Genomic DNA, 25854 nt, shown 5'->3' with positions numbered 1-25854 from the left:
AACTGCCATATATCAACAACAATCCACTTGATGGAGGCTGGACTGTATCTTTCAAACATCCTCAGAAAAAGTAATATGATACAATAGCTGTAATGGTACTATAATAGTTTACCTAAATCATCAAAGACGAACTGGTCACAGGTCACTGCTAATGGAGCTTGTACACATACTGCCAGGTTTGGTTTCTGCGCAGTCACTCTGCTCTGTATTGTTATCTAAATCAAGTGACATAAAGAAGTATTTAACAGAAGCAGCAAATTGATCTCTGTATAGCAGAAAACAAACATAACCAGCAAAAATATATGAAAAAATTGCAAAGAGCGATTCAGCAATAATATTTAAGAACTTCAAATTTCAACATCAAAAGCAGTATTTTCTTTTACAATTCTGATTTACTTACAGCCAATGATGGAACATAGTAACATGAAAGGCTGCAAAAACCTGAGGGGTTTTCTCATGTTCTTTGTGATTTTAACCCAAGACAAACTAATGCTAAAGCATAATGAAAAGGTTAAAATTTGACAGATGTCATGTGCATTTGTTCTGTTGTAAATAATAAAAAGTTGCCTCTTTCAGGTGACTGAAATAAAAAAAATAATAATAATAAAAACAAAGCTAACCAAAGAAATTACTTCCTTTAACTGCGAAAAGCAATGCATCGTCTTCTGAACAATTTCAGAGTCAAGTTCTACTTGTTTTTATACGGCAAAAAAATTCTAAAACTCCATTATAGGATACCCAGCACAACAACTCTACAGCTGATCTAACCATAAACCTGGAGTAGCCCTGGTTGCTTCTGTTGTAGGCAGTTACTTCTTGGCTATCAAAAGAATGTACTTAATTCAAATCTAAAATGAAAGTACAGGAGTGACTGAGATCTGAATGTGGTCTGCATATACACAGATCGTACCTGCTATTTATTATTATCTCTTTTGTATTGCTGTTCTACCAAGGAGTTCACTACAGACAGGTTAAATCAGTTTAGGAAAATGTTATTAGTTATAAAATGAGTCAAGTGATAGGAAGTTTAACAGAATTAACATCAACATTTATTTTGATTTAACAATATATTTGGGCTGCAAATAGGCACTCAGAACATCCATCGCTATTAATGCTAGAAAGGAAGAATCACGTCTACCTCTGCGTATACATGAGGTAAACTTTGCCCCGTTTTCTGAAGGCAGAATCTCGGTAAGATGAGCAATGAAGACTGAATCAACAGCTAAATGAGCTAAAAACATGAAGACATGAGGCTGCACACTTCAAAATTTGTCATCAAGACAGTGACATTTAAAGTTACTGGCAAACGTTACTTCAGTGCATTTCTCAATTATGTTTAGCTTTCTGCCACACATAAGAGCCTGAAGTGAAGAACCCTCTTACTCAGAAACTTTTGCCAAAAGTATCTAATTTTGTTAACTATTCTGATAGGCCTGTCATTAGTGCAAAAATAAATTTTAAAATTAGGTTTTTAATATGAAAATAAGTGTGACAAATTCTGGACTTTTTTTGGAGCATAATGCATTGCCTGCAGATGTTGCGGGTACAACAACCACCATTACAATGGCCAAATAATATTCATTAGTAACATATACCTACTTTGCAGAAGACATGCAAGGTATACATTTGCACTGGTTGCAGTTGTACAAATCAAGAAAATATTTAATTTTAAAATTTATCAGAATTGTTCTCAATTTGTCCAAATTCTGTGGTTAAGTTCAAATTAGTCTACCAAAAGTTATAACATGCAACCATAACGTACAACTGTTTCTTACTTACATAAGAACCAATGCTTATAACTTCATAAATATTAAAGAGTTGAATCCATTAATTAAAAGGAATTTTTCATCAACTGCAATTAATTAGAATGGAGACATATGAAGATCAGTTAAATTAAATTACCACAGGAAAAAATATCCTGGAAAAAACTGAATGCACAATAACCCCTACATTTACTATTTTTGTTTCATTAAAAGGTATAAGATTCATAAATAAGAAAACAATGGGAAATTCTAAAGTCTTCTGGTTTAAAAGCTTATGAAATATATAAACACATCCATGCTCATTTTAAACAGTGTTTGCCATTGGCCTTACAATAGCAATAATGAGCAGATGATGGAGAGCAATGGGAGTTACCTGTGTTCTCAATACTGAAATTACCACTCTCCAAAAATCAAATTTGATAATTATAATCACAATACTTTTCTCTGTAATAACTCACACAATATACTGGCTCCAACATAAATTAAAGGCTGATAAAGTCGTACCTTTCTGGAGGTAATTTAAATTTACGTTACACATTTTAAGGTACCCTTATATTCACAAATAGCCTTACTGAAAGTCCAATACTGTTCATCTGAACTTCTTTGAGGAAAACTATCACAGACTTTACCAGGATTAGGATATTATACTATATCGTTTTAGCATTTAAAAAATGCAGAAAAAGATGTTGGACCAAGTACAACTAAACCACATTAGTGTAAAGGAATTGGTTCAATAAACAGTCCAACTACTCTCTGAACTTTTCACTCAAGACAGAGGGAGAACTTGCAAGGTTCTCAAAAATAAGGCTCCACTGATATTCCTAGAAGATCCTCCCAAACCCAGAAATAAAAATCATGACCCTTTTTTGGCAATACTAAGAAATACACTGGCATACACATGCACGTGCCAGCACTCATACATACTTTCTTTAGGATCAGTTACAGGCAGCAGCTCTCATGGAGGACTGAAATAATGTCAATTTTCAAACTAGATTTTCCTAGATTTTCTTTTCAGTAGCAAAAACTATGAAAGTCTTTACAAAAGAAAGTCCATTTCTGCATATTGACAACTAAAAAGGCAGCTAAAGATAACAAAATTCACATTTCAAGTAACCAAACATTGCCTTCGAAAAGTGTTGGAAAAAATATTCTTGTAACTTCAAAAACAACTTCATTCCATCCTAATAATGTTTTTGTGTCTGCTTCTTGATAAGCCTATCAAAAATGAAACTCCAATTACTTTCTAACTTCAGCAGAAGGCTTGTTAGAATGACACCTTCTCATACTAAGAAGAACAAGAATTAACTACGTGTTGCATTTCAAATTTTACTCATTTTCATGATCTAAGTGAAAGACACTAAGTAACAGGTTTGTTAAAATTTGCCACCACTATTTGAATGCTACTGTTTGAGTTAGGCACAGTACCTTTACTGTGACTGATGGTACTGACTCTGCTTTTACCTCACTGTCAATGGCTTGCTGTGAAGAAAAAGATGAAAACAGAGCAAATTCAATATTACACATGAATGACTGAACACAATAAATCCAATATTACATTCCTACCATCAACTTGGTAAACAGGGAATTAATGGTAAAGGACTTATCATTCCTGTGACAGATTAAAATACACAAAATACATTTCTGAGTTCCTTCTGAAAATGTAAAGCCTCTGTTTGAAATTGCCTGCAAAAGGGATAGCAAAAGGTCATGAATGCTGTGTATATAAGAAACTAATACACTCTGATGTATATATGAATATTTCAAAACTGTTTTGTTTGGCACACTACTTTCCTCTGTGTATTTACTTAAATTCTGAAAATACCTTCTGTTATTCAGTAGGGAAAGGCGACTTCCAATCTGGCAATGTGTTACATACACACCATAGTACGTACCATGAAATCATCATACAGTATCTTAAAATCCAAAATGTATTTTGAAATTCAAAAGAAAATTGTAGTAAACATCTTGCTACTGCTAATTTCTATTTCAATAGGCAATTCCATCTAACTCAAAATTCATCTTGATCTTGCAGTCTATTTTACTATCATATTTTATGCTTACTTTTCATTTTGAAACAGGCAAGTCCCTACAGTTTCAGAAAACATTTCTGCTCGTTTAGGTTTTTTTTATTTTAAAGACTTCACTTCTACTATAATACCGAATTACTGACTTGAACTTATAACTTCTCATGATAAAAAGAGTAAACTAAGAACAATCTGATGCCCTTTACCCACCCTCCTTTTCGCCCCACCATGCCAGTCCACACCTGCAAAGTTCCTAAGCAGTCAGGAAGCTGGTAGGCATTCTAGGTTCTAGAAATAAGACTTTCATTTGTACATTGTATATCTTCTTCAGATAAAAATCAGATAGTTACTTTCATACTGGCTTGTCATGCCCACTGTCTCTGGTGAGCAGTGGTTGATCCTGAAGCAATAGCAGGCGTGCAAAGAGATTGATCCTTACCATACTCAACTTCCAGAAATCAACTGCACTTTGTGGATCAGAGGCCATACACAGGAGGTGGTGGGTGTTAAATAACCATAGTGGTCCTCCACTTGCTTATCTAATCCATTTTAATATATCTATATCCTCTTTGCTTTTACCACACACATCATTATTTCGAACTGTGCAGAAGTCATATCTGCAAGCCTGTAGTTTGCAAGATCACTGCAGAAGCCCTAAAATTGTTCTCACATTTGCTGTATTGATCCTTCCCCATGAACCATCCCATCAGATTTTTCCTTTCTAGATGGCTACTGACAGAACTGCCAGAAAAGCTGACCACACAGGAAGCTAAAATATATGGACAGCCTTGGGAAATAAAGATTCAAGGCTGTGGTTTTATTGATATATTGAGTTACCTATATAAGAAACAGGCCATTTGCATCTGGAAGGTTGAGCGAATAAGCACAGCAGCATTAGAGCATTCTGTGGACCTAACAGTTCTGAAGTGTTCTGAGCAGACTATTGCAGCTAGCCAAGACTGTGTCACACCATCCTTTTTTCAGCAGACAAGTGCTAGGACACTAGCATAAATTACAGAGAGGTGTCTTTATCAAAGAGTAATAGTAGTAGAGGTAGCAGCAGTAATCATAACAGAATTTAAATAAATACATCAAATATATATGTAAAAGTATTAAAAAACAGGTCCTTGTGTATTTTTTTAAACAGTAAGTAGCCCTGAAAATCACTTTTGCAGAAATTTGTGGCCAGAAATGACTAATTATACATGTTCTAGTACAATTAGTATGTTCTGCAATGTTTAAGTGAAAAGTTTTAAGAGACAATATAAGCTCTCTTGAATCTTAATTTTCACAAACTACATGTATATACAAGATGAATTTAGGCTGCCACATCAGAGAATATTCAATGATGCCTTACCAGAGAGAGACCATTTGTTACAATGCATGTTTCAGTGGTTCCCCTATTCTATCTTTAAAAGATACACAGCGTAACACTTGGCTGTTGCCACCCCATTATTAACTGCTCACCATTACAAATTCTAACCTCTACAAAGCTATTCCAGATCCTAAGTTCTTGCTCACTTATGTTTGCTTAGCCAAGAACCTAAATGTCCCCAGCAGACGATACTAAATGATTTTCATAATTCTAGTTAAAATCATTAACAAAAGTGCATTTTAATTGATGGAAAAATGGGGGCTATGCAGAAGCTCAGTCCCACAAATATAAATATGTAGTAGTCACTATCCATGATCAAGCATTATTTACTTATGTATGAAACCAATGTTTTCAGAGTAATTTCTTTTTTATACAGGTACATACTGATTCTGCATCCAGATCTGGTGAAACTTCTGCTGTGACAATTACATCTCTGTGTTTTTCAGATTTGGGCAAAATATCTGAAAGAAAAATAAAAAGTAAATCAGCTCTTCTTTAAGAAACATGCAGTTCACATTTCAAAAAATAATACAATTTCAACAGCATCAAGTTTCAGACTTACATCATTACACGTACTAGTGTAAAGGAAAAAAATTACAATGCATATGATTTTTGATGAAAGAGATGTCCCAATTTTATAAAATTCTACAGACAACCTAAACCTGGGGTTTAGACGCATTCTGTAACAAGATTTTATACCTACTATCCATTATGTTCAGAGACTGTAAGGAATTTTTAAACTTTTGTCCTCACATGCATATACTAATATACCTACAATAAACAACTATTTCCAAAATACACACCACACATCTCATGGATTTTTCATCTAAATAATTTGATGTGAGACACAAAGTGCCTAATAGACTAAAATTAATATAGATTTTAGAAGTTCCTTTTCATAAGAAGGAATATGGAAGTTTTATGTACAGAACATTATATGGGGCTTGGTTACAATACATTTACCTGATGATTTCCAGGACTGTCAACATACAAGGCAAAGAATGCTACAAAATCATTCACATTCATGATATAAAACCTGATGCAGATTCACATACATAAAAAAAATGTAAAGATTAAAAGCTAGGCACTTAAAAACCATGAGGGATCACATAATCTGCTCTTAAGAGCCCAGAAACAAGCTCTAAGGTATTTGTGTTTTTCTGAAATATATTAGAAAAAGAAATCCAAACAGGAAATGTAAAGTTCCTGAAGTAGCAAACAGTAGACTTAATGTAAGGTAATGTGTTAAATTGCACCATTAATTGAATAATTGAGAGCATGAGCACATTCAGAAAGCTGCAAGAGTTTCATTACACATAGGGTCATGCAAGTGACCCAGAACTAGTAGGCAGCACATTATCTCTTTCTAACAAGAGGATCAAGGGAAAATATTTTGATGAAGACAGAAAATAGGTGTTTATTTCCTCCTGCTCAGAAAGAAATGCTTCCCTTTAATAGAAAAATATGTTCTTCCAATACCACCTACTAAAGAAGCTTAGGCCTGTTTCATACTGCCGCAATTGCACACAACTGGTTCTGCCAATCACACATAGCTCAGCACAATCCATTCCACTTGTACAGATAAGAAAATATCTTCCTTTTCCATCCCTTCCTAACCATTTCTCTTCAGGTTACTTCTTCAAGCAAACTATGATGCAACCTCTGTCATACAGTCATTTTTCTACTAGAAATAGGACAGATATCACAACCAATGTTTACATATAAGCATCAGCTTTTCGTTACTATTAAACTGAGCCAAAACACCTATGTTTAATCACTTATGTCATCCAGACTGATGCAAGTAACATTAGATTTAAGTTAGTATAACAGTTAAGATTTTAAAATATTTCCTCGGTTTATAATGTAAATCCTTATTCTTCAAAATGTATAAAACAGCTTAAGTTCAACAGTTTAATGGTCAGCACTGGACAGAAATACAAGACATTTATGGAAACAACTACTCTAAGGAGGTTTTTTTTATATGATGATCTAATTCTAAATACCTTCCATGTTTGGAATTCAAAATGAAACAAGAAAAATTACTTCCATATAAGGGTAGATATTTTCAAAACAACACAAGCTCTTACTGCACAAATGTGAATCCAAAAGACAGACGAGTCAATGGCTCATTTTAAAGATCATACTTGTGATTAACTTCATGGTGACCAATGTTCAGAAGTGTTTTGTATTCAACCAGAGATGATTAGCAGTGTTTTTAAGACTTTAGCTAAAGTTCTAAGAAATAAAGCCAAAATAAAGCAAAGCAAAAGATGCAAAATTGAAAGGCATTTTTCCTAAGTAAAATATTTTGTTGTAAAAAAGGTTTTCTCACAAGTTTCACGTCCAGTTAAAGCCAAACACAACATCATGAGAGCATCTCCACAATGAAAAGAGCATTCATAAAAACTCATCTGAAAACACCACTGTAACACCTTAGATCAGTTTAGAAAGATTGAGGAAGAAAAAGAATTAAGAAAAGGATAGAATGGGGAAAAGACCAACAATATTCACAGTAAACTTGTCAATCATACCATGACAGTAATTAGAAAAGCTCTAAAGGACAGCTACATTTCCTTTCGCTCTCTATCTTCCACACAGTATGTTAAAACTAACAAACCGAAATCAATTCACTTCGAAAGGATTTATTCTTACCATCATGCTTTTCTTTCCTTTGGTTATGATGGCCAGACAAAATTGTCAAACACTTATAAAGAAGGGCTGCCTTCAAAAATCAATGGAATTTACCCACATCTATATGTTTAAATAACCAATTACTGGATTTGTAACATTAAAAAGCTCATATTAGTCGATCACAATAATGGACAAAGTTATATGCAATTACAAAAAAAAAGAAATCTTGGATTTGTAGAATCAAGCTCACTATTGCAGATACATATTTCTTATTTTCTAAGGATTTCAGCTGTCAGCTTTTTCACTTTTTCACACAGAAAGCCACGCCTATTTCTTTAGCGTATTTTAATCTCATGCTAACTATCATCAGGAAAAGATTTTAATTGGTTCTTTCTATTAATTTAAGATTTTTCCATAGTTTCCTGTAAAATCACATGCTTCCAATTCCCTGTGCAAGTCAGATACACTGTTTAAACACTCAGTTATGAAAACACAAACTTTGAAGGAACTCTCTAGAAATTATGTCCCACCCTTGACCAAAGCAATGCAAGTTATTAGCAATGCATGTAAATTCCAGAATTTATCAGGATCAGTCATTTGGGGTTGGATATCTCTCACCATATTCTTCAAATACAATCACTTTTGAAAGCAACAGAAAAGTTGTTTTAACAAAAGTAATTCTTTGTTAATTGCATGACTTAAGAAGCCATTTGTAATAATACAACTTAATTTGACAATACTTTTTCTCTCTTTGAAGCTTAAGTACATCAGACTGTTGCTGTAAAGCTCATTTTATTGCCTTTGGGTAGTACACGCACTGTCAGTTTTTTCTCTGACCCTTGCCCTAGTAAGAATTATCTGCAACCTGACATAAATATCTTGAAATTTCCAACAGGCATTACAAAAATACAAAGAAAAAGCTTTGTACCCAAGGGCCTTACAGTCTAGGATTTTGCTTGTACATTTTTTTATTAAAATCTAAACTTTATTAAAAGCTACATTTCCTACATGAAATTTAATTATGGTTTAAGTATAAAATATTTTAGTTTATTTTCAAAGTGTTAAAAGGAAAGTCAGGTGGTTAGAAGTACATACAACTACAGGAAAGAGAGAAGCATACCTTGTGTTTTTGTGGCTTCCTTGATGATTTTCTGAAGCTTTTTCATTTCAGCATCAAGTTCTTCATAGTTTATTTCCCTAGAATCAACCTTAGGAGCCTGGAAGAGTGAAGGATCAGTTCCAAGGTAGGAACACTGAAGATGCCCATCATCACTGAGAGTGACTATAACACCCTTCAAGTCTCTGCATTAAAAAAAATAGAGCTCATTGAGAAATGGGGAAGAATCACAGCAGCAATAACGTTGAATTTATACTGCTTCTATCATCCCATCTACAAATATAATAGAACTTCCTGTTTTTACTGAGATTCTTTGACCAAACGAAAACAACAATATTTATTCTTTAATTCAGATATGTTTATTAATATTACTCCTAGTTATTGCAATCACACCTAAAAACCAATCTGTGCTAGACAGATGACTAAAACATCACCCAAATATCTCAGAATCTGTATAATCAAGACAAGTGAAAGAAAGGATCAGAGCAAACAAGCTGAGTAGACAGTACAATTGTAACATTTTTATTCACAAATTGTTACTTAAGTTTTTTGAAGTATGGATACTTTAGGTTGGTATGCAGGAAGAGTAATTAGCTAAATGGAACATCAAGTAAGGGAAGGGAAAGGATGCATTAGAAGAAATCACAAATGGATAGAATACGTTCACAGTGAAGACAGCAGTAGGACTTTGACGGTATCAGTAGCTCCCCATATCCATTCTTTGGCTGCTACTGCAACTACTGTGCTCAGTTCAAATCCTGGCTACCTCTTCCCCACAGTATCTTTCTGAAAGGAAGCCACATGGATTTAGAACATTCCCCTTACACCACTCTGTATCGATACAAATGAGTGTTTTATTAGCTACACTATAGTCTCTCTTCTCTCGAGGGAACAGTACTTAATTGAACTTATTCCTATAAGAATCTCACTCATTTTGTTTATCTGATCATGTACCGTGCAAATGCAAGATTTAGGAAACTATTTAACAATTTATTTTGTTAACATAACAAAATTTAACATATTTTGTTAAATAACAATTTAACAACAGGGAGTACTGCCAACATTTTGCTTAATTTGAAGGTTACCTCTATACAGAAGAGGAACTAAACAGTAAAGAAAGACTAGCACAGATGCCGATGTTAACAGCAAAAGTTATGAGACAGAGAACTTTCCATTTATTTTTTATTAAAAAAATTAAAAGCTTTCATAGCTTTTTCAAAAGATCATGTATTTATTTTCATAATCATGAGGTGACACGTTCATGACAGTAATTTGCTCTTATTCCATACTTAGAATATCTCATAGCAAGCACTACCTTTTAAACAAATACGATTGTCATATAAAGCCAAGACAAATTTCTTAGATATAAATCTCAATTTTTATCAGAAAGCCTAATTCACTATCCCACTAATTAAACCTATGTAAAACATTTAACTTATATGTGTTCAAGCTATAATTCATAAAGAATTAACAAAAATTATTTTAACTTACATATGCTGATACCTTTCAAGCACCTCCTCTGGTACAATCCTCATTAAAAAACAGGTAGCTATATAAAAAGATAAAATTCTTTCTGGTTTCCTATATTGTCTTGTAGCATCGCTCCAGTACACACAGACAAGAAATCTTATTCCAAATTTTTCCAGGGTAATAGCAATTATGAAGGCAAACAGGTATCACAGATTAATTTGGATAACTGATGGCCCAATGGGACAGGCCAAAATGCTCTTTTACAGAACACTAAGGCCACAATCCAGTGTTGGTTTCAAAACTACAATCAAATACTCTGGAAAAACTATGCTGCAACAGAGATCATCTGAACTCTGTACAGTTATATTATAACTGCATACAGAAATTAAGACCCCACTGGCCACTATACAAATAAGTATTTGCACAGGTAAGTTTGAGCTTTCTCTTCCTACAGAAAGTGATTTTTACTCAGTGAATGAAATAAATCTGCTGGTTGACCTGTGAATGAATGGTTAGGGGTTTTTTTTGGACAACAGGTATCTCCAGTTAGTCCTTCGCTGCAGGTGGAACACACAAATCTGAGCTGCCTTCTGGAACAGAACACACACACCAGGGATCAAAACACACTGTTGTCCTTATCTATTACATAAGCTCATCTTAAACGGAAACAGTCTTGTCTTTTCGGACTACTGCTCCTATTGCCACAGAAAAGCTTCTAGCTACCGCGGCAATTTTTAACATATATTAGCATTCACTACAAAAACTAAGAAAACTGTAATAGCAAGCTGTGTTTGTGAGCACCATAAGGCTGGATATGCCAAGCCTCTCCCAACAAATACTTTAAGAAAAGAAAGTAGAAGACAATACCGATTTTCATTTTAAATATCCAGTACCTGTTAGCAACAGTCCAGTGAATGTGATGGCCTATTTGTGACCTGTAAGCTTGAGGGTTGCATCCATTATTTCTGACAAATTGTAAACTCTCAAGTCAAAGTGAGAGCAAGAAGAACTAAGCAAGAGTCCTGGTTTCTCTGGCTGCTTGAATATTTGTTGCTGACTGTAGTTGATTTTCTTGCACAGGACTGAGCCTGTTGGGCTTACATGCAGAACCGCTCATCCCAGTTTCCTTATGTCCAAAAAACTCTGTAGAACACATATCTGTGCAACATTCACAGAATTCTGGATGGCACATGGAATAAATACATTGGGCTGACCTTGAGATCCGTATACCGACAAAGCAAGGAGACAGACTATTGTGAATACTTGGGTCTTGGTAAGGTTATGCAAATAACACCTAATGTATAGGGTTACTTTAATGCTTGCCAAGTGTTTGCAAAGACTTTTGCTACACTGGCCATGGGCACAGTAAGTCTTTAAAAAAGGGATATTGTTGAAGCAGATGCTACCATACTATCAAATACACTGCCCCAGTGTATTTGGTAGCAAACAAACTTTGCTATTTAGTTAAGCAAACAATGAAGTTACTAATAAATAAAAAAATTAAAATGGGACAACAGAAACTGCATCATGAGCTTGTTCCACAACCAAGGAAAGAAAACTGACACCTGAAAATGAGACAATTTGGAAAATTCTCCAGCAATGGCTTTGGACCATCTTAAAATTTCTTTCCAGTTAAGCTAAGAAGGAAAGATCTGTGAGAACATCTGAATGTAAATCAAAGGGCAGGAAAAAAAAACATAGCTACACTGTTAGCAATAAATCTTTGAAGATATACTACTACAGTATAATAGATTCAAAACTGGTTTGTAAATACAGTCCTTCCTACATATCTTTAAGTTGGCAGTCATCTGCAGATAATCAGACCACCAAACAAAATTAACTCCGACCCGTGAGGTGATTCTCCTATATGAATTACACTTTTCTTACTTCTGAGTTTATGTCAGCATTACAGAATGCACATTCAAAACCTCCGTCTTAAAATAAACTCATTTCAACCAACTTTCCTGTTAGTCATGACATCCTTTAAGTCCGCACTAGCTCAGAGACAAAAGCACTGGTTTAAGCAAGCAGCATTACAAATGACACTTTTCCTTTGCTTCAGTTACTTTTTGCTGGGTTCTAAGAAGATTGTTCAACATGAAACATAATACAAAAATGAAACAGCCTTTTTCAGTAATCTTTCCTTGTTAAAGTTGTCCATGAATTTGTACATCAATAGAAACAACAAGAAAAATTTGGGTAACCATTATAACATGTGATTTATAATACATTAATTTCTCTATTGGAATGTTTGTCAGCCAGTCAAGACTGCTTTATTCTCTCAAGCTTTTATAACTGTGGTTAAAGACAGCAAGGGGAGGGGAAGCATATTTAACAGTTTTATAGCAGTTTCCCTACAGCTACTGCAGTCATACAATATTCCTGCAAATACCATTACTTCATTTGGCACATTTTGCACACAATCTGGAATTTCAATTACTTGTTAAATTTCTTTTATTGTAAACTATTTTTTTACTATATATCACACAATAGTCAGAGTAATAACAAATCTAAGGGGACACTTTAACAGTAAGGAACTCAAAGTATGAAACAAATTATTCTGGTATCTAAAATAACTTTACAGTACAAAGCAACTCCTACACACATATGGTAATAATTTTTAAAACTATCTTTTATTGGATTCTGGGTAATAATAATGGCATATGCTTTTTGTAGGTCTTCTCTTACAAAACAAATTGCTCACAACATAATTCTTGAAGAAATTAAAATGCTTTGCATGTTTCCAGTTATATAATACCAAACTGATTACTCAAGCAATTGACTTAGAAGTTGAATCTGTAATTCTGAGTTCCACTTGAATGACACAAGCTAAGCCTTGAGTTCTACTTGAATGACACAAGGTAAGCCTTGGACAACTCTTAGGACAAGGTCTGGTTATTGACACTGTTTACATCTTTATTTATATTTATAACAGCACATAAAATTATACCTCAATTGCAGAAGTAGTCTTAATTGATATTACTCATATCAATCATTTTAGAAAATTAGATCTCTGCAATACTATTTTCAGTCCCTTATTGATAATGTACTATTTATAAAATACTAAATTAAGAAACTAATTCCTGAATTGTGCTGAAGCATTTTGAATCTAATTCTCTCTTCATTTTATCATCCTCTGAAGAAATTACATGCAAAAGCATAACTACAATAGCACTTTTAAGTTTAGTGCTTTGGAAAAACCAAATTGTTATAAGTCTCACTACCATTTCAATGTCATTTTAGCTGTAACTGTGTGAAATATTTCATAAAATGCTGAAGGAAGATCAGACTAGGAGTAATAAATTACAAGAATTTTCTAACATGAATTAATGAGAGCAAAAATCAAAAGCCCATCTTACTCTTATTTAACACACACTCCAAAATCAGACCTTCCGCTGAGTACTTTAAGTATACATGGTGCAACTCATTGCCAACTACAACCAATTTTTAACTGGTTTTGGGTATCTGTGGAGCACCCTCAAAGCTCCTTTGAGCATCCCTTCCTCATTAAAAAAAATATTTTTGGTCAACTTTACATCAAAAGTAATACTTGTAAGACTTCCTCATTCTGCTATTACACATGAAAACAGGCCATCTGCTCTCGGAAACTAAAACCTTTTAGGGCTATTTATGTTATATATATAATATGCTCTGCATATTCTGCAGAGGACATGCAAACAATGTAAATATAGCGTTCAATTATAATTGTTCAACAATACATAATTATATTGAATATCATTACGTGGTAAATAATTTGTGCTGTTACATTACAGAAGAGTGCTAATGTTTCCCACTTATGTGATAGTTTAGGATTGCTGATCTTAACAGAAAACCACTTAACAAATCTAGTTAAAAAAATAATGAGATATATGTAAAAGGAAGAGGGAAACAAAACGATTTTGTCTTGATAACCAGTGGAAAAACAGTTAAAAAGAGAGAACTTATGTCTAGAACAACAGGTGAACACCTATCCCCTCTTATAAGCACTGAAATCCACTGAGAGTCAGAACTGAATAAAACCTGCAGTTGGCCAAAGTGATACCATTTTTGACACTTGAAGGATTCTCCAGGTTCCAGGTCTTGCAAAGTATTTTCACTCTTTTTACTTGGTAGTGAAGACATTTTCACCAGCACCTTTACATGGTGACACCATACCACAAAACAACAGTCTAGTGCCTTACTGAACAACAAATTCAGACACGTCCCTAGCTTGTGTAGTTTTCTCTTTGAAAGACACTTTTTGCCTTAATATGCCAAACACCATCCAGTGATCAAATAAAAAGGAGCATCTTCTGTCAAACAATAAAATTTAAAAAGCAATGGAAATTAATTGGTTTTACTTTTACTGTCAAGTTAATACAAAAGTTTGGGTCAGGGGTCTTTTCTGCCAGACCACTACTGCCATCTGCGGGGCAGCACAACAAGGCTTGTGCAGGCAAGCCAAGCAGCAGAGCTCTCACACAGAATAGCCTTAAAAGATATCATATCACATCAAATGAAGCAGGTTGGTGGTTGTTTTGTTGTGGGTTTTTTTTTGTAATAGGGTCAATATAATAGCTTGACAATTTAGATGTAAGTGTATCTTAACAGGTTAAGATTTAAAGATGCATTCAGAGGGACAGACATCCATGCATGACATCAACTTCTGATTCCTTCAGGCAGGGAACACGCATACTAGTATAGGCAGGCTAGACATGTGATTTAAGCTCATGCTACAAATTACACATAAAATTAATTTTTATCTGAAGGATTAAAAAACTTAGTTTCATGTTGTTTAAAATATAAAATCAAAACCATTTCAAAACCAGTGAAAGTTTTATTAAAAACTAAAGTAGCCAGCAATACAAGATGCAGGTTTATATTAAAATTAGTATTTGTCACAAGTAGAATAAAAACAGTATATTCAGGGTGATGACAGAGGCCTCCAGAAATATATGATCTTGCTTTAGGCAAAAAAATGTAAAAAGCTCTGAAGTATAATATATTCCAGGAAAAGTTCACAACTTCCACATTGCACTATTTATTATCACAGTTCCACATCTGACACTTACTGGCATCATCTGAATTGAAAATGTGAGGACTGATAAGAAAACTAAATAAGAATGCAGCCCCTGGGTCAGAGCTCCAAATAACAAGAAACAAGAGAAACTACATTATGATTGCATTTATGACAGTACCAGTGATAGCAGTAAGAAAGAAATCAAGACCTGCTGTGACATACCTAAAACTTCTCCATGCTTCATTCTCTGTCAAGAGCTACGTGAAGTAATACATATTTTTTCATTTGCATCTCCTTCACCTGAAGTCTAAAATCTGTTTCAAGGCCAAACTCGCTCACTGGCAAGACAGGTATACAGCTTCCAAAGGCTCAAAGGCTATACCAAAAGGTAGCAGCTAAGCATTGTGATTATAGGATATGGCGGGTCTCAAAAGTTTATCCTTCATCTAAACCTTCTGTTCTCCCACTTGAAGATAATGGTTAGAGTCCATTTCACTCCAAGCAAGCTGGAGAGGCCCCTAGCACCTCTGCTTCTGACTAAATAAGCACAAGGTGTTACACTGATAAGATTTATACTCTAGTAAAGTTTATTGGTTTAGATAAAGCTTATTCTTAACTGTCACAAGGAAAACTAGACAGACTACAAAGAGGCTAACAAGAATAACCATGATGTGTCTTTACCACAGATTTATTCTGAAAGGATTGAATAATTACATAACTCTAAAAACATTCAACTCCAATTAATCTCCATCTCTTTCTCCTCACAGTGTAACAGTGATATGCCTGCAAGCTTCAAAATTCACCAGCATTTCAGGCAGGAAAAAGTGCATACACTGTTACTTTTAACAATACTTACCATTGTCCCTTCACCTTGTTTTGTAAAGAGCAAAGCTGTTCTTTAAAAGCATCTCTGGCACTTCGCACTGCCAGCTGACTCTCATCTCCATACATTAACATAAATGTCCCACCTACTGGTCCTTGTATGAAAAAAAGTCTTTCATGTTCATAGCATAATAATCAAGACCTTCAAAATCAACAGCCTTAGACTGTTCATAGTAACGGTTTTTCAAACAAGATGTCCAGCGCTTCCATGGGCACAGCAAGTGTCACAATAGTTCCATAAACTCCAGCCTACCTCAATAACCAACTCCAAGACTGAGTTCAGAACCTAATACACATATATATATACACACACACACACACTGTACTCCGTCACAACATGAACATGCACAGAAAAATTGCAGGTTGACCACAAAAACCCAGGCTATTTGTTTAAAAGTATTTTATTTTCAGTACTAGAGGGGGAGTAACTTGTTCTTGAGTAGTTAGAATTTACACTTCCAAGGCTTTCTCTAGAACCACGAGGGTAGGAATATTTTAAGTGTTATTCTAAAGTAGGTTGAAACACTTACAAAATCATATGACTGTAAAAAGTAGGCTTTTTGAAAAAGCAACTAAGTGACATGTAATAAAATTAGGAGAACTGGCAATATGGGCATGTGCTTAGTATCATACAGTAAATATAATTCAAAACTAACGTGCTAGAAAGCCCAGTCATGAATCACAGTATATGCAGGGCATAGTATTTGGCATATCTATGTCTTTTGCAGGATCAGAATCCTACTAAGATAAAAGAAATACAATCACATTCATATTTTGTGGCTAAGCTACACACATTAACGTTATTTCTTTAAAAAGCCTTTAAAAAGAGTAATGTTTTATGTTGCCATCTCTTGACAATCCAGTGGCAATTTACTGATGAAAAACAAATACAATTATTTTTTTTCCCCCTCCATAAAAACATTTCTTTAAAATGCAGTTATGGTTAAGTAGAAAGATTCTAGAATTCTCTGCACTTAACTTCTCTGATCAGGCAACATTCTTACAGAACACTCAAATAAAAATTTATATATATTCATATATAACTGAACGGTTCATACTGTGCGTCATAACTGGCATTGATTCTATTACAGTATTACTGTACAGAAAAGGGAAAAATCTTTCAATAAACTATAAAGTTTTATTCCTGCAGTTTTCTTTCCATAAAACCATGTAATAAGTGCTAAGTTTTGCTGGGTTTATATGTAAGTTTTGCCATTTTTATACGGTGATTCTTTAACAGTTGTGGTAGCTGCGGTGATGTCAGTTATAATAAGGAATAACAGATGGGCTGGAATGAAGAACAAAGTATTTTCAAGCATTTGGATAGCTAAAAAATTCAATGAGAGGGGTTTCATTTTGACTCCACCTACTATTAACCTAGATGTGATTGCACTTTTACACCTTATATACTTAATTCAACTACAATACTTCTTCATAATTTTTCCAGTTAAATTCAGTTCCTCTTGCCTTTCTACTGTTTGGAGAGCCCAGCTACACAAAGTACATTCATCTAACCACCCAATGTACTATGATTCTGTGCCAGAGCACAAGTTTTAATTTCAAGTTCGTATTTGGACCAGGCCAGTATTTTCTCACTTGCAAACTGATCGCAGATTTTAGTTTTCTTTAACAAATACTGGAAGCTAAAACTTCATAAAGGACATTTTCAACCAATGGCTACACACCAGAGCTCTGAACTCCCATCTTTTGATTCACATACCTCATTTAAATTAAATTGATCATTCTGTTGGGCTACATATGAGTTCAAACCTGGGACTTAGTATTTAAAGTCTTTGTTTTGACACAAAATTAAGTGATGTTCTTTTATTTATGGAGACATGTTGCTGAATCAGAGACTTCAGATATAAACTTATTCAGATAAAGTGCCATGAAGTTACAAACATGTTAACTATGTCAGGCTCAAACTATTACTCATATACAGAAGACACGTCTTGGTTCTACGAAGCCAGCAAACAACAGTCTTTAGGAACTTTATACCTCAATAGGCAAATAAGTATACAAACCACACATTTCTCACTAGTCATTCTACGGTTATGAAATACTAATGAATCAGAAAATCCAAGAAGTATTGTATTAACTATTTTTCTAGAAGGTAAAAAAGTTAGTCTCTGCATTGATGTATGCTCCAAAAACTAAAATTCTTAAATTTTTTGTGTTGGCTTGAAGATGGGATTGTTTTTAAATGCAATAAACAATAAATGCATCTTTCAGTAGCATGTTTCCCTTCAAAATGCAAACTGATTAAAGATCCTGAAGTGCAGCAGCACATACCATTTGGCTTATGCTTAAAGTGCACCAGAGATGGCGTAGCAACAATCTGTATTGGTCACTGTCACCAGAATAATACTTCTCAGCCTTGCAGTCAAGCTGCAGACTAATGGCAAGAGACTGGACAGGAGCAGAGTATTAGAATACACAGTAAGCTACTAAGCCATAAAAATCACCCACTGCCTCCTCACATATCCTTTTGAACCTAGAGTTAAAGCACCAGGAATTTTTTTGCAGACATTCATTGTTGCTTGTATGGTCTCAAACAGCTAAGGCCAACAGTAACACTGACAGTTCAAAGGTGGCACATCAGACTGTCAGGCCAAGAATCCTTCCTACTTTGATCTATAAGTATCCTTAAGCAGTCATCTCTGGTTATTAAAGAATGAATGCCACATGCCTGTAGTAGAACATGGTAAAACAGAAAAGTCAAAGACAAGTAGCAAGAAATTATTACCTTCAAGCAAAATGGGCTGGAAATGACTAGATAACTAAACAACAATGTACACATCTTTTTACACTAGCCATCTGTTAGGCATGTTACACATGCTTTTACTAGAAAAGATGCAAGAAAAAAATGAAAGAGTAGCTAGGAGTAAAATGATCACTCGGGACACAGCAAGACACTATCGCTTCAGAAAATTAGAAGTCACTGTCTCCAAAACTAACTTTATTTAAAAATATTGTAAAATACTCTCTTGTAATGCACCTATAATAACCTTAACACAAGTGAGGATCTTCCAAGAGACAGGAAAGTATAGTAAGCCATAGCTATCAGCACCATATGGGACAATATAAATATTCAAATGCTAATTAAAATGATTACATAGAAAATTATTTTAAGTACCTTCATTAGCCTCTGCTTCTTTATTATTTCTGCAAGGAGAAGAAGGACTCATACAAGAACAACATTAGAAATTTTAGACCTACAGAATTACTTTATTTTGTCTTACAAGTAGTAAGAAAATTGGACACTATTATAGCATCTTAAGTCAGTAACTCTGAAAGTGATTCAGTAAGCCACAGTATTTCCTGCATCTCAGCCTACACTATGTGACTTTAAATTTATTTAAGTCTCTGATTCAGTAGAATCTATAATGAAATACATAACAGCATAAGTCAAAACATGAACACCGAAAGTCTATGGGTATCTGGCTTTAAGAGATGGCTGATAACGACATTACTATATGATACATTCTTAATGGGCTGGTAGTTCATAACACTGATGTTCGGAGCTCAGGCGTGGCCCCTATAGTCAACCCTGTAGTGATCATACCTAGAGAAGCAGTAAGAAAAATTACCTAAGTAAATTTCAAATGCCATAGTCAGTTTTAGCGCTAGCATTGAGCAGGAAAAAACCCCACTTTGACAGCAAACTGAGCAAAACAGAACCAGTGGTGAAGACATGGGACCCTGTGATATTTTTATGGGATTATTCCCTGGTATAAACCTAGGCAGACTTGAAGTCCATGAAGAGTTAAAGTGTGGATAAAGCTTACTAAGTAGCCCTGCTTGCCATCTTGAACATATAAAGTCTACGTTTATTTCCTGGATTTTCAACAGTTACTTTAGTTTAAAGAAGATAATTATTTTTTTCCCCATCTCAAATAATGAAAATGTATTTAATAGCTTAAGTCAAGCTAAAAAGTTTGGTTCTGGAAATTTAATATTTTAAGACACTCAGAAATTCGTATTCTTTAAAGGTAATAAATTACTTCTGTACAAAAATCCTTTCCAGACTGCTTTATATTTCCTCTTCAGAAAACACGCTGTTTCATTACCAAGTAAAATGATATTTATCTGTCAAATAAATGAATGTGAAAGCAAATATTCTAGTAACTTTTACCAACTTGGTCATGCCTGTCAACCCCTTGTAATAAAAGGAAGTTCACGTTTTACAAGGCATACATATTATTTCGTGGGTTATTTGCTTCAAGAATCTTTCTTCCATGAAGAAAAGTCCTTCTGTTCACAGATATAGTAGTACATATAAAATGCTCACGTAAGAAAGATGATTCCCACATTCTAATTCCCAGATGTAGCTCCTAAAAGCAAGAGGCACCACACATGCAATGCATTTGATTATCTATAGACAAGCACTACAGGTGACTGAAGTTTTTTATTTTGGGTATTTCTAACCAAATTCCAATGTGACTGAAGGTGAAAACATCCTTCATTTAAACATGAAGCCCAAGGATATACTGGTGCCTAAATTCTTAAGAGTCCCCAGTAGATTAAATAAAGGGGGAAGGAATACCTTTCCCATAAGACATCCCCTAAACCTTGAGAGAAGGCTAGTTTACTGTTAGGACTGTGCCTGCTGATAAATTCCACATGAAATCAACATTCTTTTGCCATATAGGTACCACCAGACTTCATTTCTTGATGGACAGCTGAAAGCACAAAAAACCAAAATCAGGGACATCATGAAATACAGACTTGAAAAAAGAGGTATTTGAGGAAGCTTGCAGTCTATTTCAGTTTAAAAGAAAAAAAGTCAGGCTACCTTTTAGCATTCACAGGCTTACCAGATATAACTTGAAGGCTGTGTACAAACAAAACCAAGTATTAAAATTAAGACTACTGAACTTGAAAAATGTTCAGAAGAAACAAAGTCCCTGATTTAAAGGCTTCGTGCTTTCCTATCACAAAAACAGGTTTGTAACTTGGAAGTGATCAAAACAGAAACCCCTTTCCTGAGACTATGTCCAAGCTATAATGCTCTGTGTGGTTTTAGCTCAACCCACAGGGGAATTTCAGATGTTTGTGATGGAAACATCCCTGAGGCTAGCAACACGAGCTATTTTGCTTCAGACTGAAAGCACCTTAACATAATGTTCTAGTTTCAGGCCAGCCAGGTCAGAATAATACTTAATGCAATCAATCAGCCATTAAAAAACATGGTACTCCTAGGAACAGCTTTGCCAAGTGAGTTAGTGTCAAATAAATAGAAAAGTAGTTGTCTAAGTATTCTAATCTACCCCAAGAACCTTTTATGGTCAAGCATATGGAGATAGGATAATTCAGGATCAGAAAAACAAACACAGCTTGTGATAGGCCCTTAAAAATGGACTTTCTGCTACTTTCTGAACAAGTTATTTCAGATGATTCAGACAAACATACTCCACCTTTTTGGTGGGGGACTATTAAGTCACTTGTGTTTGCAGGCTCAAATCCCTGCTAACGGGAAGAAAATTACTTTCATATGAGGCACTTTAGCTAACAGGAACTCTGTGTAGGAACCACAATCCTACAGCCTTGCTACCCACACAATTATCTGAATTATGAGGGGGAGAGAGGGGAGGGAAAAACTAGCACATTTCAGGAAGCATCAAAAAGTGACAAATTCATAAAATGTATAATCTATAAACATAAGAGATACTGCTCATGAAATTTCCTTCACAAAGGAGATGTGAAGGTACAAGGAGGGTCTTAGAGATGAGGTCTCTGATGAAACAGAAAAATGCAAACTAAAGAGCAAGTCAAAAAGGGAATGGACTTTGAAGTCAGTGCTAAGAAGATATTTATATAATTATGGTGGATACCAAACAAACACTGCTGATCACAATTACCATTTCAACACTGAAAATGGGAGGGGAATAGGAATTCTTGTAACTCCTTTGTGTAACTTCCCACAGCTGTTATAACTGCAGCATATGGATAGTTTCTCTCAAGTTACTCTAGAAGGGTGGGTTGTTTGGGGTTTTTGAATCAATTCTGGCAGAACACCTACACCATTTTCTTCACAAGTTTCAGCATCGGTGAGAATGTTTTTGCACAGCCATAACTTTAAGGATAACAACAAATCATCATGCAAAATCAGAATGCAAAAATGTAACTGTCCTAGCAAGCTCATCAATGGGAAGATTAATTTGTGCAGAGACAAAGTCCTAAGCTGTTTAAATTAATCCAAATTGTCACTGTAAGCGATATATCTCTAAAGCAGTCTAGGCAGTTTTAAGCATGTAGGAGCATTCAAACAATGTCATAAACAGTAACTCCCATACATTAACAGAACCAGAATATAAAATTCCAACAAAACAAGGGGCAAACTTCTATAACAATGATTAGAACTGAACTTCCAGTTCAGTGATCATAGTTACAGAGATCTTGAGGTAAAACCCATAATAGCAAACTTTCACATTTTTGCCTCTACTTCAAGTTTCTGATCACAAGATTTTATACAAAATTTTCAATTTCCTGACAGAGAACATTCAAGTTTTAACAGAAGGCAAAAAAAGTGTAGTTCAACAGCTTAAATATACATCACTTTTAGAGTGCAGAAACACCTCACTAAAAATATTATAAGTAACCACTTACCTTTGATTCTATTCTTTCTTACATGTTTCTGAAAATGTTATGGAAATCAAGAAGTTTATGATGAAAGTAGTCCCAAATGTTGTAGTGAGTTATTATTATTATTTACATACTGATATTGCAATAGGGAAATACTGCATTTCACATTAATGTAATAGGGAAAATCAATGCATAAAGAATAAGGAGGGACACACACTAGAAACACAAGTTATTTAGCTGAATTCTCCAAAGCACTTGAACAGCTGATCTTAGAAATATACTATCAAGATTATAGGATAAAGTATATGATTGCTTTTATGAGCCAATCACTACCCCTGCACCAAGGGATTTACATAAAATAGCTTCTAATAATGTTTTTCTTATCCAGAAAGCCAGAGCCATACATTAAAAGTAACAGACATCATGCCAACAAGAAAATACAGATGAACACATATGATCTGTAGAGACAATTGCTTTCAGAATGCTCAGTTGACTTTTTAAGTATTACTGCAATAAAAGTGGAAAGGATGTGAAAGTAATTAATTGACATACAACATATTTAAGGCACTTCAATCTCTCAGCAGTGTAGGATTAACAACTGTATGCTTATTGAGGTACTTAATGTTATTTTGTTACAGCAGTGCCCAGAGGTCCCAACTAAGACTGAGGCCTCTCTTGGGTGGAGTATTAGAAAATCATTATCACATTGACCCACAAAGAATCCCCTTTCCAATTATTTTTCTTTTTAATAACATATGCTTTGTTTAAGCCAAATTAGTACCTTTATAAGCTTTACTGGGTTTTGCTGTTTAGCTAACCTTTTTTTTAATGTCAGAAAGAGGTACAAGCATACCACATTTTTAAATAGAAATACAGAAGCATAGCTCTGAAACACATGTGCACTAGACTGCTCCCTGCCTTTCAGACGACGGGGTCTAGACACACAGGCCTTCATTCATCTATCAGTACCTGTGTAAAAAGGTTTGTATACAGTACCTGTATAAAGAGAGACAGACTGATGTCTCTCCAATCCCAACTGAACAAAACCCCAAATCAAACCCTAACATTAGTAGGTCTTGGGAATTCTGAACCCATCTAGCAAAATGATCTGGGACAAATTAGGAGGCTGTCAACATTCTCACCAAGATCAAACTACTGCGTGTTAAAAGTTCACGTGGAACAGGCAGAATCTGCATGAACTTCTTAGAGGCATTATTGAAACAGCTGGTTCAATAATATGAGTTTCCAAATAAATAACTGTAGATATGAATATTAGTACAAACTGCTGTTGTAAAATCAATGCTTTTTTCAATTTTTTTCTGACAAAAACATTTTTTCCAAACTGTAAATCTGTACTGTCATATCCTGCATAATTTTGGTTTACACTAACGGGCCCATTGAGACTATTCATTGTATTCTACTTGTAAGACCTGCTGGATGAAAGCCAGTACAATTCTTGCCAGAGAGTCTAAAAAAAAAATTACAAATTATTAAAAAAAAAAATCAGGTAACCATTAGTATCAAACAAAACACACACATCCCTCAGATTGCTCCCCGCAAGTCAGTAGAGCTAGTTAGTCAGATGTTGCTTTTTCGTTTCTTGTGAGATAAAAAGCATGACTTATGATCAAGTATTCAACAATCCAGCGTATGTTGGCACAGCAACAAGCCTGCTGGAGATCAGGAATAATCTACCTGACAAGTACACTTCTACTGCATCCCATGTGGTCACAGGCACTGGTCAGCCAGCACCCACCACAGCTCTGGTGGCACAGTACAGGCATAAGATGGACTGTAAAAACACTAGCCAAACTTTTCTGTAGTTTGCTTGTTTCAGTGACAGACTCAGCACAAGTTATCAATACATCATAATTTCTCTATACTTGATCCCCTGGCCAACCGGTTCTTTCCCTCACCTGTCTTATGCATATTTTCCAAAAAGTTTCAGTCTGTTGCAGTGCAATCCTCAGCAATTTAAACAGTTCCTTGATTTCCAAAGTTTAACATCAGAGTTTAATAACCTGTTCCAACAAATCATCTCTGGGATTCATATGCTCTTAAATGCTTAATGAAGAACAGATTTTCAGTGAGATTCTCTATTTTCCTGTCTCAGGGAAGGATTTTAACCAGATTGCAAAGCCTCACTTTTCATTCTTTTAAAGAAGAAACTACTCTACTGGAGCTACAAGACCCCAGGTGTTACCTTCACTCAAAAAAACCCAGAAAATCTAAAGCACAGTACAGCAATTCTAGTATTCTTCTAGAATTAACAGTATGTCCATTAATAAAATGAATATTTTACAAAACAAAGAAAAAACACTTTGAATTTTCCTTTTACAAGCCACCTTATTTGTTACATACCTCAGAACTGTTTGTTAGGATCTAGAAGCAAATTTCACAACTGGAAATTAAACTGAAAAAAGTAAACTTTAACAAGTTACTTACTGTAAATTTGCTACTTTTATGGATACAGGAATATAGGGAAGCTGAGTGGCCCATTTCAGTGTAACATCTTGATAAACGTTCAACATTTTACTATGGTTTGCAATTAGCGTGTTTATTGTTCCTTCTTTCACTGTTAAAGATATAAAAACAGCTTTAGGATTAAAGGGTTTCAAAAGCCAGTACTTTTTTTGATGCTTATATCATTACATGTTTTTTTTCTTTTCCTTTTAAGCCATTACTTGTTATAAATTAATTTAATATAATTAAAGTGTCAAAAGTTATGAAAGTTACACTGACAATAACCAAGGACATATGTGATTAATTATAGGTACCAATTTCAGTTGCATACTATACAACACATGCCACAACTTCCCAAGGTTTTAGCCAGCCATGTTTGGTAATTTAAAACATGACAAGCAAAGACTCATTAATTGCCATGTTGCCATGCTAGGATAGATATACATATCTATCATATGACATATGATAGGGTAAATATCAGCTACTTACACTCTTCATTAATTCATTGACCTGTGAATACTGTTTAAAGGTGTATGCATTTATAA

The 25854-nt window shown here is 34.6% G+C and overlaps 1 protein-coding gene across 5 annotated transcripts in view; it reads right to left on the bottom strand.

The window, feature by feature from the left end:
* Positions 1-25854, bottom strand: part of BBS9 (Bardet-Biedl syndrome 9) — a 311238-nt gene that overhangs the window by 244061 nt on the left and 41323 nt on the right. For 4 of the 5 annotated variants that reach the window (XM_055707280.1, XM_014276303.3, XM_055707281.1 and 1 more), the window contains 5 exons: positions 25292-25421; positions 8914-9095; positions 5547-5623; positions 3189-3242; positions 113-215 (listed from right to left, as the gene is read on the bottom strand). In XM_055707280.1, coding sequence (XP_055563255.1) covers positions 113-215; positions 3189-3242; positions 5547-5623; positions 8914-9095; positions 25292-25421 — 546 coding nt within the window. The remainder of the gene's footprint in view (positions 1-112; positions 216-3188; positions 3243-5546; positions 5624-8913; positions 9096-25291; positions 25422-25854) is intronic. The other variant, XM_055707283.1, reaches the window with a different exon arrangement.

The sequence above is a fragment of the Falco cherrug genome, chromosome 4 (assembly GCF_023634085.1).
Source record: "Falco cherrug isolate bFalChe1 chromosome 4, bFalChe1.pri, whole genome shotgun sequence".
Lineage (NCBI taxonomy): Eukaryota > Metazoa > Chordata > Aves > Falconiformes > Falconidae > Falco > Falco cherrug.
The sequence above is the reverse complement of the archived record's forward strand: the minus strand, read 5'-3'. Positions and strand labels throughout refer to the sequence as shown.